Source organism: Equus quagga, chromosome 9 (genome assembly GCF_021613505.1).
Source record: "Equus quagga isolate Etosha38 chromosome 9, UCLA_HA_Equagga_1.0, whole genome shotgun sequence".
Taxonomy (NCBI): domain Eukaryota; kingdom Metazoa; phylum Chordata; class Mammalia; order Perissodactyla; family Equidae; genus Equus; species Equus quagga.
Window position 1 is genome coordinate 71763623 of NC_060275.1, and position 14675 is coordinate 71778297.

Sequence of the window (14675 nt, forward strand, 5' to 3'; positions counted from 1 at the left end):
GTTGTAGGAGTTTGCAGCAGGTTGTGCAGTGTTGTCTATTGGAACAGAAGATGGAAAGATGAAGTGTTAGGGGATTAAGAGGAGAAGAAAAAGTATGAAATATTTATCCAGGAGAGTGGATACTGAATGAACTAGAGAAACATAGTATAATTGTCATGAAGCATTAAGAGCACAGTTGAGACCATGATGATGAATTTAAAGTGAGACCACTCTCACTTTCTTGGTTGTGTTTTTCTCTGGCTAGATGGAACTGCCATGGTGCAGGCCGAAGTAGCAACACTGAATTTAGTCAGGGTTGTGGTTTAGCCAAATAAATTCCATGAAGGGAAAACAGGGTAAGGGAATTGAAGGTGAAATTGAGTTTGGGTTAGGAGGGAAGTAATGACATGAGGTGGGTGGAGGACAACGAAAAGGTGACAGAATCAGTGGGTCCTGGTGGGCATAAAAGGACTGTCTCTTGGTGTCAGAATGCTAGAGCATCAGTGCTGGAAAGACAGAAGAATGGGAAGTTGACATTATGGCAGGGTTGCAAATGCTGATAGTGCTGAAGTCTAGGGTTTGACTGTGGTAAGGTAAAGTGAAGGACAAGATATTTGAAAGAGGGAAGTTCAAGGAATTGAGAGGGCAGGGATTGAAGAGACCATTTATGTCAATAGTTCTTAACCTGAGGTCCATGGATGGAGTTCAGGGGGTTTGTGAACTGGAATGTGGAAAATTATGTCTTTATTTTTACTAATTCTTAACTGAAATTTAACATTTCCTTCAGTTATGAATATGAGTAACAACCAGTAATGTAACAGCAGTACCTGTGACTTTGTCCCCAATAGAAATTATAGATATTTTCGTATCATGTTACAGGTTTTGCACGTTCTTCAAAATATTATTTATGTTAATCGCTATTGTGAAATTGTGGTGGTTATTAGATCCACTTCAGATCTTCTGATTTAAAGTGTTAGGAAAAGTTATATATATTTACTTTATTACATTTTGAAAATATTTTTATAATTGTATTTTACTACAATTTCTTTTATTTATAATCCTGTATATTTTTTCTGCATTTAAAATATTATTCTGAGAAGGTCCCTAGGCTTCACCCCTAGACTTCCAAAGGGATCCAGGGCCCATGCACACACACACAAATTTTAAGAGATGATGATATAAGAAGATATTGAAATCAACAGTTATTTCGGGAGTGGAATTACAGAGAGTGACAGTGATCCAGAAGCAAAATCTTTAAGGAATGAGGAAAGTGACTCTGGGTCAGTAGATTGCTGCGACTAGCAGAGGGAGAAGGTGATGGCGTGAGATTCCAAGATGGTGGATTTGTTTGTTTGTTTGTTTTTGTTTTTTGTGGAGAAGGGAGAGAGAGAGAATTGTTTGGAAATGGCAGTGAGTCACAAGGACACTTACCTTACCTCCATGTCCAATAGGAGACATGTAGGAGAGAAAGCAGCCACCACTCTAAAGGATTATGGGGAAGAAAGAGTGTCATTTGAGGAGATTCAGATTTTTGTTTGAACAAGATGAAGTGAACATTCACAGATGAGACTGAGGGTATAGGAGATTTTGTTGCTAATTGACCTTAAGTTTGAGAGGGCACAGTAGAAGTGTTTTCAATGCTGAATAAGGGAAGTAGGAGATGGGATCAGAAAACATGATGTACATAATCATATGGGGAATAGAATCCAGGGGATGAGTCTTGGGCTTCTTGTAGGGACTGGCATGGCAGGGGAAGGGGGCATGATGAGGTTAATCCTGATGTTCCTGAAGCAGACAGTGTAGTGGTGAGTGGGGATGCTGAGGGAAGTGACAGCAGGGCCCTTGCTAGGCATGCACAGATTTCTGGGGCTCCCACTTACCTCAGATCCTCCATCAACTGGCTTCTAGCACCTTTCTAATCTCATAATCTTTTTCCCCTTCCCTCCCTCTAGCCACAGTAACTCCTTCCCGTTTCGCAAATACTGCACACATGCTCCTTCCCCACTGCCTCTGTATTTGCCATGCCCACTGTTGGGTCTGTCTTTCTTAAGATACCTATTTGGCTTGCTCCTTCACTTTATTCAGGTTTCTGTTCAAACATCACCTTATTAGAGAGAATGTCCCTAACCATACTAAATAGTTTGTATAATTCCCTCATTTCTGATTACTCTGTCCTCTTACACTACTCTGTTTTTCTTCTTAACATGTATCACAATCTGATTGATCATTATTTATCAAATGAATGATTTACTTTTTTCTGCCTCCTCCCACCAGAATGTAAGCCCCACGATAGAGCTGAAACTTTGTTTTGTTCACTATTGTATCCCCACCACCTAGAACAGTACCTGCCGTGTGATAGGCACTCAACGCATACTTGGTGAATGAATAAATAAAGTCAGAAACAGCCCTCAGAGGATAAGGGCATTATAATAATACAGTGTGTAAGAGTCCAGGCTCCAGAGTCAATTGAGTGAGTTTGTTACTTAACTTTGCTTGGTCTTGGTTTCTCCTCTGCAAAGTGGAGCTGATAGTAGTACTTACTTCAAAGAGCTGTAAGATTAAATGAGATAATGTGTATAAACATCTTATACAGCACCTAACACATAAAATTTCTGAGTTTTCTTCCAGAGTCTTTCCATTCTTGAAATTAGAGACTTTGTTTACTTACCAGGCTTCTGACTCTCTTTTTCACCAGCAACTTGAGGTTCTTGTCTGGGACCTTTTCAGCGTCCTTCTGCCCACAGTCCAGCATGACATGACTTCAGTGCTCTACCTTTTCTGGGCAGCACTCTAACCCTGCTTCCTATATTTCCCTCTTATCATAATTTCTTATACATGCCCTCTTTTCTGCAGGTGCCCTCTTATATGCAAGAACCCTGCTCAGTTTGCTATCATATTGTTAACCTTCGTGGTAAAGTAATTCATGCTCAGGTATTAGAGTTTGTTAAAGGCATATTATGTGATTCCTGTCAGTATTTACATTTAATTTAGGGACTAATATCCTTAAAATAAAGCAAACAATGGTACAAATAATATGAAGTGACTAAGGGTTACTTTTTTTGTTTTTTGCATTCCTTACCTTGTTTAGTGTAGATGGCTGCCAGCTTCATCCATAAGTTAGAGTAGAGCAGCTCTAATTATGTCTTATCTTTATGTCCAAGCTTGTGGTACTTAACATGAATTTCCCTAAACAGAATCACAGAGGTTTAGATTCAAAGAGACCTTAGAGCTTATCTGGATCAGAGATTTTCAGCTTTTTTCTTTTTAAAGCTGCAAAACCCTCCTTTTCTCAAGTGAAATGTTATGTGGAAATTTAATATATAGATTAATAAAAGCACAGTTGATTCCTAAGCCTAGGAATCCAAGCACTATAGGTCTCCCTTTGTTGTCTGGGGCAATCCCCTGAGGGCACTTCCATGGAACCCTCAGGGCTCCCCAGAGTGCTGTTTTAAAACCACTAATTTACCCCAACCCTTTCATTTTTCCAGCTGAGGAAATACACCCAGAGAGTTTGTGTTTTATCCAGTGTTACAGGGTAAATTAGTTGGATTAGGAGCAGTCCTCACATGTGCCATACGTAGGAAAACACTGCTAGATAAGGATGGAAGTTCTTATTTCTGATGCAGATAACTTTTACTATCTCATTTCTTTTAATCAGCAAACTTTTATTTGGCATACATACTATATATGAGATACTTTCTATGGCTGTAACTGATACAAAGAAATATGAGACGTGACCCTTTGCCTTAAGAAAGCAAATAGTGTAGTAGGGAAGATAAAACATGCGGCTGAAAAGTTCTACCGGATTTGAATATAGCTTCAAGACCCTAGATGTAGCAAAGCAGTATGGAATTAATTAAAAATAAATGATACCAGTAATAAGCTCTGTTGGAGCTCAGAGGAGGGCGAAGCTACTCCATTTGGGCTAGAGAAAGTTTTAAAAGAGGAGCTATGACTGAACTGAGTAGGACTTGGCTGAGTACGTGTAAGCAGCAGAATGCTGTGAATAAGAGCAGAGCTTTGTGTGAGTTCCAGCTCCTCTCTTACCTCTGTCTAATTTTGGGCAAGTTCTTAACCTCTGAGCCTGTTACTTCATCTGTAAAATGGAGATGTATGGGATTTATATTAATAAGCACATATCAATTAGTGTAACATAAACCTTAAAATGTCAGTAGTTTATCACAATAGAAATTCATTTTTCCCTTATGTTAGTGTCTATGTTGGACAGCTTCCCATGAGGTCCCTCAAGGGCTCAGGTTCCTTCTCTTTTGGTTTCCACCTGCCCTAAGTCTTTTTTCAGAGAGAGTGGAGGATTCCACTGGGGAGGTTTTCAGGGGCTGGGCCTGAAAGTGGTATACAACACCCTGCCCATTTTCTTTTCTTTTGAGGAAGATTAGCCCTGAGCTAACATCTGTCACCAATCCTCCTCTTTTTGCTGAGGAAAACTGGCCCTGAGCTAACATCTGTGACCATCTTCCTCTACTTTATATGTGGGACACCTACCACAGCATGGCTTTTGCCAAGCAGTACCGTGTCCGCACCCGGGATCTGAACCAGTGAACCCTGGGCTGCTGAAGCTGAACTTGTGAACTTAACCGCTGCGCCCCTAGGCCAGGCCCAACCCTGCCCATTTTCTATTGGCCAAAACTCAATTACAAAGCTATACCTAAACACAGAGGATGTAGTTAAGTTGTTTGCACAATTTGGAAAGGAAATAAGCCTGAGTGAACACCTAGAGGTCTCTGTTACCTTACAGAGTTGTTGAGATTGGAGAAATAGGTATGTGTCATGCTTAGTACAGGGCATAGCAATTAGAGGTATTTAAACATCTTTTTTAAAGAATATGAAAATTTATACACTGTTTTGCTGAGTACAGATAATTCACTAAATTTCTATTAACATGTCTCTTAACCTCCTTTTTGGAGAGATCAATTTATTTTTGACCCTTGGTAATAATGATAATACTTAAAATGATTCTTCTTGGTAAATTCTTTGTTTCCTTTTATTTTAGCATGGTGTTATTGCTACAGAAGATGAAGAATATTTTATTGAACCATTAAAGAATACCACAGAGGATTCCAAACATTTCAGTTATGAAAATGGCCATCCACATGTTATTTATAAAAAGTCTACCCTTCAGCAACGGCATCTGTTTGATCACTCTCATTGTGGGGTTTCGGGTGAGTGAATGTATGGATTTTAGAAAGCATATTGTATGGTATTGCCACTCTCTTTCTTCTGGCACATATGGTAAGGTTAATAATAAAAGTAAATCGGAATTTGAGTAATTAGAATGATAATGCCCAGAGTCCTCTTAAAAGGTGTCACCCATCAATAGTTTTAAGTCAATTTTGGAGGCTCTTTGAGAAGTCTTTAAAATATAAGTCTGTATAAAATTTGATTTTTTTATTCCTTTGAAGGGAAAAAACCCACCTTATTTTATCTAGGTAATTGTTACAGCTTTCATGCACACGTGTTCCATAGTACTCTGTGCTATTTGGTTACCCTGATATTTTTATTCTAGTGTCAGGAATCTAGACACTTGAATAAGACTTGAAGAGTCTTAAGGTAGTATTCAAAGATAGTGATAGTCAGGGTACTATAGAAATACATAGTAGAAATAACAAACCTAGATTTCAGTGGTCAAAGAAGGCTTCACGGAGGAAGTGACTTCTAAGCTGAGGCTCTAGGGATAAGAGAAGTTAGCTGGGCAAAGTGGAGTGAGCAGTGGATAGAGTGTTCTGCATGGAGGAAACAGCATTTACAAAACCAAAAGAGAGAATGTCGCATTCCACGAATTGGCAGTTCATATAACCAACTGGATATTAGAATGTGGGTTGGAGAGAGAGGGGTGGGTGAGATTCATAGTGGTTGGGGGAATGGTTGTGAGAGGTGAATCTGGAGAGATAAGAAGGGGCCAAATCATGAGAGGCTTGTTTAAACCTTATTGGGGAGTTTGTTTATTCTAATTGTGCTGGAAACCCATTGACAGGTTTTAAGCAGTAGGAATCACATGATCAGATTTGGGTTTTAGAAAGATTACTCTGGCAGCCCTATGGAGACTGAAGCGGAGAACAGCAAGATTAGAGGTATGGAGTTAGGAAGCTGTTTAGTCTAAAGATTAAAACACTTAGAGAAATAGAGTAGAAAGAACATGGGCTTTGGTGTAGCTTTGGACAAATTACCCAACCTCTCTGAGTAGTCCTTTTGGCACACGTTAGTTACTCAGTCAAATTGTAGCTATCATTGTTGTTGGGATGACTGTTTCTAGCAATTATTTATTTATTTAAAGATTGGCACCTGAGCTAACAACTATTGCCAATCTTCTTTTTTTTTCCTTCTTCTTCCCCCCAAAGTCCCCCAGTACATACCTGTATACTACTTGTAGGTCCTTCTGGTTGTGCTATGTGGGACGTGGCCTCAGCATGGCCTAATGAGCAGTGCCATGTTCGTGCCCAGAATCCAAACCAGCGAAACTCTGGGCCACAGAAGTGGAGCGTGCGAACTTAACCACTCAGCTCCGGGGCCAACTCTGTTTCTAGCATTTAAAGAGCTATCATATTAAAAAAAAAAAAAAGATTAGATTTGTTCAGTGTAGTTCTAGTAGCTAGAACCAGGGGGAGAGTATTTCAGAGGCAGATTTCAGCTTAATACAAAGAAGAATTCACCAGCAAGTAAATTTAGTTAAAAGTGGAATGGGTTCAACAAGTAGATTTGTAAAATATGGAATGTGTTGCCTTGTGAATTAGTGAATGCATCACTCTTTTGTTCCTTCTCCATTCTATCCTTCATGGGCTCCTTTTCTTCTACTTCAAGCGTAAGTGTTCTTTGGAGGGCTTTTCTCAACTGAACTCATTCTGCATACTCTCTTCTTGAATAATCTCTGAGGCTTTTAATTATGGGAGGTCCTTGCTAGTCCAGAATAATTGGTACTACAGAAAGCCCACTTAAAGTGAATTCATGTAAAACGTGAAATAAAATTTTATAGTAAATAACAACAAAAGGTTCGACTGGTCTTTGTATTGAGTAATGAAACTAAATATTATGCAAATAGTTTATTTTATCTTATATTTAACAAAATTTAGGCGATAATTACAACTGTATACAAATTGTTTAAAAACTAGGCTTCAAATATTTAGCTGTTTATTGTAGTATAATTTTCCCATCTTTTCCATAACATGACATCCTTCTCTATATGATTGTAAAGGTCACTTTTGGCAAAAGTATTTAAAGATTTCATCATATTCTGAAAGGTATCTCTTAATCCTGTGACATTCAGATTAGCCTCTTTTGAAGTGCCTATCTCATAATTAGCTGGTCTTACTCAGGCAGATCCTTATTTTTCAATGGTTTAGTTGAGTCAGACAGTTCTCCAAATCCACTCTTATTGCCATGATAAAATTCTGCCCTTTTAGGGGGAGATTTTCTTCTACAATCTCTCCCCCTGGATTACTATTTCCTAAATTGTCCTTGCTTTTAATCTATTCCACTCACTAGCCATTTCTACTACCCCTAACACCTGTTCATTTAGTTCAGACCCTCATTGTCTCCTGCCTAGACCACTGTAATGGCTTTCTAACTGGTCTTCCTGTCTCCAGGTTTGTCCTGTCTTTAGTCAATCTGTCTCCTAAATTAGGCAGTATTAGTCACCTTCAAACACTTCACTGGCTTCCCAATAGTGAGAATATAGTAGTAGTTCCCTAAGTTCCATGGGAAAGTTACTAGATGTTATTGGAAAAAAAGCGTTTTGTGTTTACTAAGTTTGAGAAATGTCTGGTTAAGAACTATTAATGTTAATTGTGACACTATTTCAACAGCATAGTTCAAGTGAGATGTGCATTTATAGGCATACACTGCTGCTTAACCTGTTATGGAGAACTCAAGTTTATATCAAAACATGAGATATAAAAGCCCTTTTGACAGTGGGTATATTTATCTTGTATTCAGATATGAATTTCCCCATTCTAATTAGATTTAAGCTATCAATTTAAAAATTTGTATGAAAATAATATCTATTCTTTGTAGAAAATTTGGAAAATACAGGATAAAAAAAGTTGAATGTTTTATAGTCCATTGATATAGATATTATTACGTCTCTATACCTGCCTTATCTACTTATGTATTTATTAAATAAATACTTACCTAGCATGTATATGCAAGGCTATTCTAGACGCTGGGGATGCAGAATAAATAAAGCAGGAAGAGTCCCTGGTCCCATGGAACTTATATTCTAGTGAGGAGAGACAGTTAACTAAATAAGTGATCAAACAAACAAAGAAATGGCCAACTGCCAAGAAGTAATAGTGCTATGAATGAAAAATAAAGCAGGTCAATGAAATAATCTTGAATGGCTGTACGTATTAAAAAATATTTTGAGACTGATTGAAAACTTAAAATCTTATTTCAGATGGCAAAGAGATCCATGTATTTAGTTTTGGGGAAAAGTTTTTTATTGTATGTGTTTATGGAGGAGAGTTTTCTTTAACATTCTACACTCTATCCAAAATTAAACTGAGCAAATCTTATGTCATGAGTATCATTTGAAGAACTGCTAATCTTTATTTTGAACCAAAACAAAATAAGTCAATTGTGTATTCTATTTTAGACTGAAAAACATATTAGGTACAGATCATTAAGCCATCATTGAGTAGTCAATCTACAATTATAGAATGTAAATATTGTTTTGTGATGATCTAATTATACTGCATTAATTTAATTTTTAAATGAAACTGAAGATATTCTCTCTTGATTTTATTCACTCAGTATGGATGTATGAATATTATATATATGTATATATATATCAGACTGCAAATTCTTTGAGTATAAGGACTATATCTTTTTATTTACAAATGACCATCAAAGACATTATATATGTATTTAATTATGAAAATGATGATAATAAAAGCAGCTAGTTTATACTGAATGCTATCAAATGAGAAATACCCTTGCTAAATGTCTAGCACTTACATTGCCTAATCATGTCTAACTCTTTTCACAATACTTTAAATAAAAATAGGGAGAAATTGAATGGATTAGAGAAGTGACAATGATCAAAATAATGGAGATTAAATCTTATGTTTAGACATTTAAGCTGTCCAGCCATAGGAAGGGAAGACTAGGCATAATTTTAATACATGAGTGGTTTTATGATCACAGAAGACTGAGCAGGAGAAATTAGAGTTATGTTAATGCAGAAAAGATTTTGACTGTTTCATAACAATATTATCACAAACCCAATGGCTTAAGCAATATGCTTTTATCATCTCACAGTTTCTGTGCATCAGGAGTTTGTGCATGGATGAGTTATCTACTTAGCCTCAGCCAGGGCTGTGTTCTTATCTGGAGTCTTGATTGGGGAAAATCCATTTCTCCATTCCCATGGCTGTGGGCAGCATTTAGTTGCTTGCTGTTGTAGGAATGAAAGCTTTAGTTTCTGGCTGATTGCCAGAGACCACCTCCAGTTCCTTGCCATGTACACCAACATAGTTGTTTACTTCCTCTAAGCCAGCAAGAGAAAGACTCTAGTGAGAGAGATTTTACAGTATTATGTTAACATAATTATGTACTCATATACATGTAATCATGTAGATCCCATCATCTTTGCTGTATTGCATTGGTTAGAAGCAAGTCACAAGTCCCACCCATATTCAAGGGGAGAAGATCACACAAATGCGTGAACATTAGGAGGCCACCTTAAGAGTCTGTCTGCCACAACTGGACATAGGGGAATACTTACTGGCTGTCTTGGGTATATACTATTCAAATAGAAGTAGTATGTCTCTGCCTCTCTTAATCTTTAGGAATAAAGACATTTAATTTATATGAGATTCAAAAGTATTTGATAACTTCTTGTGGTCATTTCCATCTCATTTCTTAAAATTTGTAACTTCTACCTACTTTTTTTTTTTTTTTTTTGGTGAGGAGGGTTGGCCGTGAGCTAACATCTGTTGACAATCTTCCTCTATTTTGTATGTGAGATGCTGCCATAACATGGCTTAATGAGAAGTGTGTAGGTCTGCACCTGGGATTTTAGCAAATCCCATGCTGCTGAAGCAGAGCACAAGAACTTAACCACTATGCCACTGGGCCAGCCCCTCCCTAACTAATTTTTAAAAGGAAAAGCTAAAGAAGTTAGAAAAATAGAAAATAGTGCTACTTTCTGTCAAGTATATTATGTAAATTAATCTAAGTTTTCCTCACTAAATTTTTCAATAAGTGGAGGTTAGAAGGATTTCCTGTTCAACCTAAGGATATGAAAGTGAGGTATGCAAAGGACATGTACCTGCTCAAGGTTATTAAATGAAGATGAATTTAAATGAGGCAAGTGTTTACAAATGCCATAGTACTAAAAGGTTTCCTCTGTACTGAACGACCAAATGTGTATAAAACAAAGGAAAAACTACAATCCACACCAAAATGTGATTTAAAGTGAGTCATGCTAGAATCGTGATCTTTCAACTCTGATTCTAATACCATTTACCTCTAAGTTTTGGAAAAGGAATACTTTAAGTACTTTGTTAGTATAAATAGTTTAGACTGTAAAACTAAGGAATTAAAAAATTCACAGCCTTGTTAGGACTGACATTACTAAAGCAGTAGAATTGTTCTAATTAAGATAGTTTAAGAAAAAGTATCTTACTTTAAAATAAATGCTCAAAAGCATCTTAGGAATAGATTTTCACAACATTAATTGTTCTTCATCAGAACTGTCTTAGGCTGTTTAGAAAGTTAATGCTCTAGTTGCTTTTTAAACAACTTTAAATGATTTTTTTAAAGTACATATTCTAAATTAAAATTAGTCTGACAATCACTCACTGGAATGATATGAAATGATTATTTGAAAATTCTTTTTTATTAAGTAATTCATTAGATTTACTTTGTTTTGTTTTCATGGGCAGTTGAATGTTATTAATGTTTAATTTTTTTCTGAAAATATGATTAGTTTGAAAAATATAAAGAATTTAATTTTCTCACTACTGCATTTCCTCATTCTCTCCTATTTTGAAAAATCTTAAAATGAATTTATGAACATAAAAATTTATGTTTACATGAAAGATCTATAAATAAATAAGTTTAATTAGTGAACTTTTCTGAACTAGTTAATTGTTTTTATTGTAGACCTCATAAGAAGTGGCAAACCTTGGTGGCTGAATGACACATCTGCTTTTCCCTCTTCTCTACCAATTAATGACACACATAGCCGCCACAGACAGAAGAGATCAGTAAGCGTTGAGCGGTTTGTGGAGACATTAGTAGTGGCAGACAAAATGATGGTGGGCTACCATGGCCGCAAAGACATTGAACATTACATTTTGAGTGTGATGAATATTGTAAGTTTGATCCCTCTATATAATATTTTAACTTAATAGTTTGTTGTGTTTTTAACTAAGGTCATGGATTTTTATTGTGAAATAATGATTTTTAGAATGTACTCACTTAAAATGAGAAAGAATTGATCTATTGTTTCAGTTCCATTGAAAATACATTTAAGGGTGATCTTATTGTTCACTTTCAGACAATATGACTTTTTGAATGTGTCATGTTAAATCTTGTTGAAGAGGTTTTCTTTAATTTGAAACATTCAGCTCACCCTCTTAATTACTATGTTGTGGTTCATCTTTAGGAGAAATATTTCTTGTGGTAGACTTGTATAAAAACCTTTTACCAAGGGATCTTAAGGGTAGAGTTCTAAGAGATATGGAATAAAAGAATATCTTTTTATATATACAGTGGTTAAATTCATGAAAAATTATTTTACCACTCTTTTAAAAAATATCAAATGGTCACCCTATGATTTTTGTCTGACTTTGTGTCTTTTCTTATTTTCTGGAGGTCAGGTTGCCAAACTTTACCGTGATTCCAGCCTAGGAAACGTTGTGAATATTATAGTGGCCCGCTTAATTGTTCTCACAGAAGATCAGGTAAGAATGAGTTAGTTTATAAATCTAAAACTCTTAACAGGCTACAGAATTATGTATTATAAAATAATATATTTTATTACTTCTTCTCTTAGGAAGTTCTAGTTTAATATGACTTTCAGCTCTAAGCATTTAATATTTAAAGCAAATCGTAAATAGTTTACAAGAATATACCTCTTATGTCATGGTAAAGCTATATATGTATCTTTAGCTATGTGTTTCAGTATAAAGATGGGCATTTGCATGGCAGACCTTATAATAGTGGTTTTATATGCTGATGATCACATATATTCACATTATCATTAAAGCTGGAACTGGAGAGAATGTCGGTTCAATAATACACTAAATTAACTCTCAGATATTACAGAAATAAAAATTGGCAAGAGATTATTCCTAGAAACCACTGCTTCTAATTATAGTCCCACTTTAGTCTTCAAAAGTTTTAACAACTGACCTTAGTAATTTGTTTGGAACATTTCTGGTATGCATGTTGTATTGCAGCCAAACTTGGAGATAAACCACCATGCAGACAAGTCCCTCGATAGCTTCTGTAAGTGGCAGAAATCCATTCTCTCCCACCAAAGTGATGGAAACACCATTCCAGAAAATGGGATTGCCCACCACGATAATGCGGTTCTTATTACTAGGTATGGTTTGTTGCAAGTATTTTACCTTTGATTGTTGTGTTTGATATTGTAATTATATTTGGTTCTATCTAAAGCCTCATTCAGGTAATGAGTATAGAGAAAGTAAAATGGTGATTTATTATTCACCACTGAGAAAGAATATATTACGCTTATTGTGTTTGCATCGAATGAACCAAATGAGAAAAAAGAAAAGATTTAGAGTTGACTTAGAAATTTAATAAATACCTTTCCTTCTGCTAAGGTCTATTTGTAAGGTTTAATAGGAAGCACATATATGTTTTGTTAATTGAACATAATACATACTAAAAGCAAGATTAAAAAGTATGAGAAAATATATTTAAAAAATAAAAATGAGTCATCACACTTTGTTATAAAACATTAATTATTCTTACCTCCAAATTGTTAAAAGGAAGGACTTTGGTAGTTACACAGTTTACTTAAGTGAATGTTTATTTCATTAAAAATATTTTAATTAAGAGACATAAATATAAAGAAGCAGATTTATTACACTGTATGTTGAACAGCTTGTCTCACAGGCAAAATTATTACTTGATGATAACCCAATGAATTCATGTTGTTTCTTTCCGGTTTTACAAAATTGCATTCAGATCCATTCTATTCCTTACTCTCCATCAACAACTTTGTGAAGTAGATATTGTTATTATTTTTCCCACGTAAGAAATGAGGAAACTGGTTTAAAATACTTAAATTGCTTGAGATTACTGCTAGTAAGTGAAAGACCAGGGCTTAAACCCTGTTAATTCTGTCTTTTTTGATTGTACTATGCTATCTGTCTTAGTTTTTCTATAGTCCAGTTATGATTGGTTAGAAGTGTGTTTAAATCATTTTAAGATAAGTTTGTCTTTTGACTTCTTGTGAGTACTTAAAAATGAGAACAAAATAAATAATAGCAAAAAAACAAAAGCAAAATGGAAGCTTTATTGTCTCTTGGCTAAATGGAAGCCTTTGTTATCTTGATTACTTCTCATAATTCGCAAGGCAGTATTTGACCTATACTTCATCAGTGGATGCCCATTGACTCTACATTAAACTCTCCGGAGGGAGTATAAAGTATATAGGATCAGAATCTCGAGACCCAGTAAGATAATGTGAATTTAGCTTTAAAAAAAAAGTCCCTGTTAACTGAGTTGTAGAGTTAAAAGTTTCTGAGTTTATTTTTTTTTACAGTTACACTTACTTTAATTGACTTCATCTACCTGGCATCGTAAACCAGAAAATTTTGTTGATGCTATGCTTGCCGAATTAAAACAACATTGTGTGGTTCTATATTCATATGCGTTGACACATCGGTCTGATAAATTCTGCAATTCCTCAGAGTCTTGTGGTCTGGAATGATTCCCAAATATAGTTGAGGAGTTAAAAATATACTAGGAATTGTGCAAATATAGAAACCTTTGTATAAAAATATATATGGATATGATTAGTGTCAATGAAATTACTAAAGGAAAATGTCTGTTATATATGGTTAGCAAAATGATCACAGATATTTACATTGGCTTCTGTATTTATATTTATAAAGCCCTACCTCTCCCCAAAAACGCAATGCCCAGTGGGCTCCGATGCTTCACATTTTCATAATTGTTTTTGCATTGGATTTTTAACTTTTGCATCAAATGACAGAAGTTATACCAAGAGTGCACATTTATAAGTATTGAAGTAGTGAAATACATCTGGGCAGTTAGCCACTCTTTCTTTGCACTGGCTACGACGTTTGGCTGCCTGACTTGTTACTCTGAATTGGTCCAGATATTTTTCTGATCCTCTACAGAGCTCTTCTTTGCTTCTCCAAGCTACTTCAAGTGCCTTTTTGATGTCTGAGATTTGAACATAAAATTTTTGTTTTAAACTTGTCTCCTCTTGGTTAGACTAGCACTAGAAATGATCTCAGGATTTAATGGGACAGTGCTTCAAAGAGTTCATATCCCATGTCATTTTAGATTGGGTATGTAATGGAGATTAGAAAAATGCCTCTTTGGGGCAGCGTAGAATGCCTTTTTGAATTGTTATTCAAGTCTCAAAGTATGTTTTAGCCTATTTAAAAGTCAACAATCTTTGAATTATTAGGGCTACAGAGTCACGTCTAAATGAGATGGCTATCATCTCTAATATT

The 14675-nt window shown here is 35.6% G+C and overlaps 1 protein-coding gene across 2 annotated transcripts in view; it reads left to right on the forward strand.

Annotated features, from left to right (window-relative positions):
• ADAMTS6 (ADAM metallopeptidase with thrombospondin type 1 motif 6) overlaps positions 1-14675 on the forward strand; it is a 315103-nt gene that overhangs the window by 15851 nt on the left and 284577 nt on the right. For both annotated transcript variants that reach the window (XR_006890005.1, XM_046670994.1), the window contains exons 4-7: positions 4991-5159; positions 11098-11309; positions 11817-11900; positions 12399-12544. Coding sequence is in view for 1 of the 2 variants with exons in the window: in XM_046670994.1 (XP_046526950.1) it covers positions 4991-5159; positions 11098-11309; positions 11817-11900; positions 12399-12544 (611 nt within the window). In the remaining variant the exon portion in view is untranslated. The remainder of the gene's footprint in view (positions 1-4990; positions 5160-11097; positions 11310-11816; positions 11901-12398; positions 12545-14675) is intronic.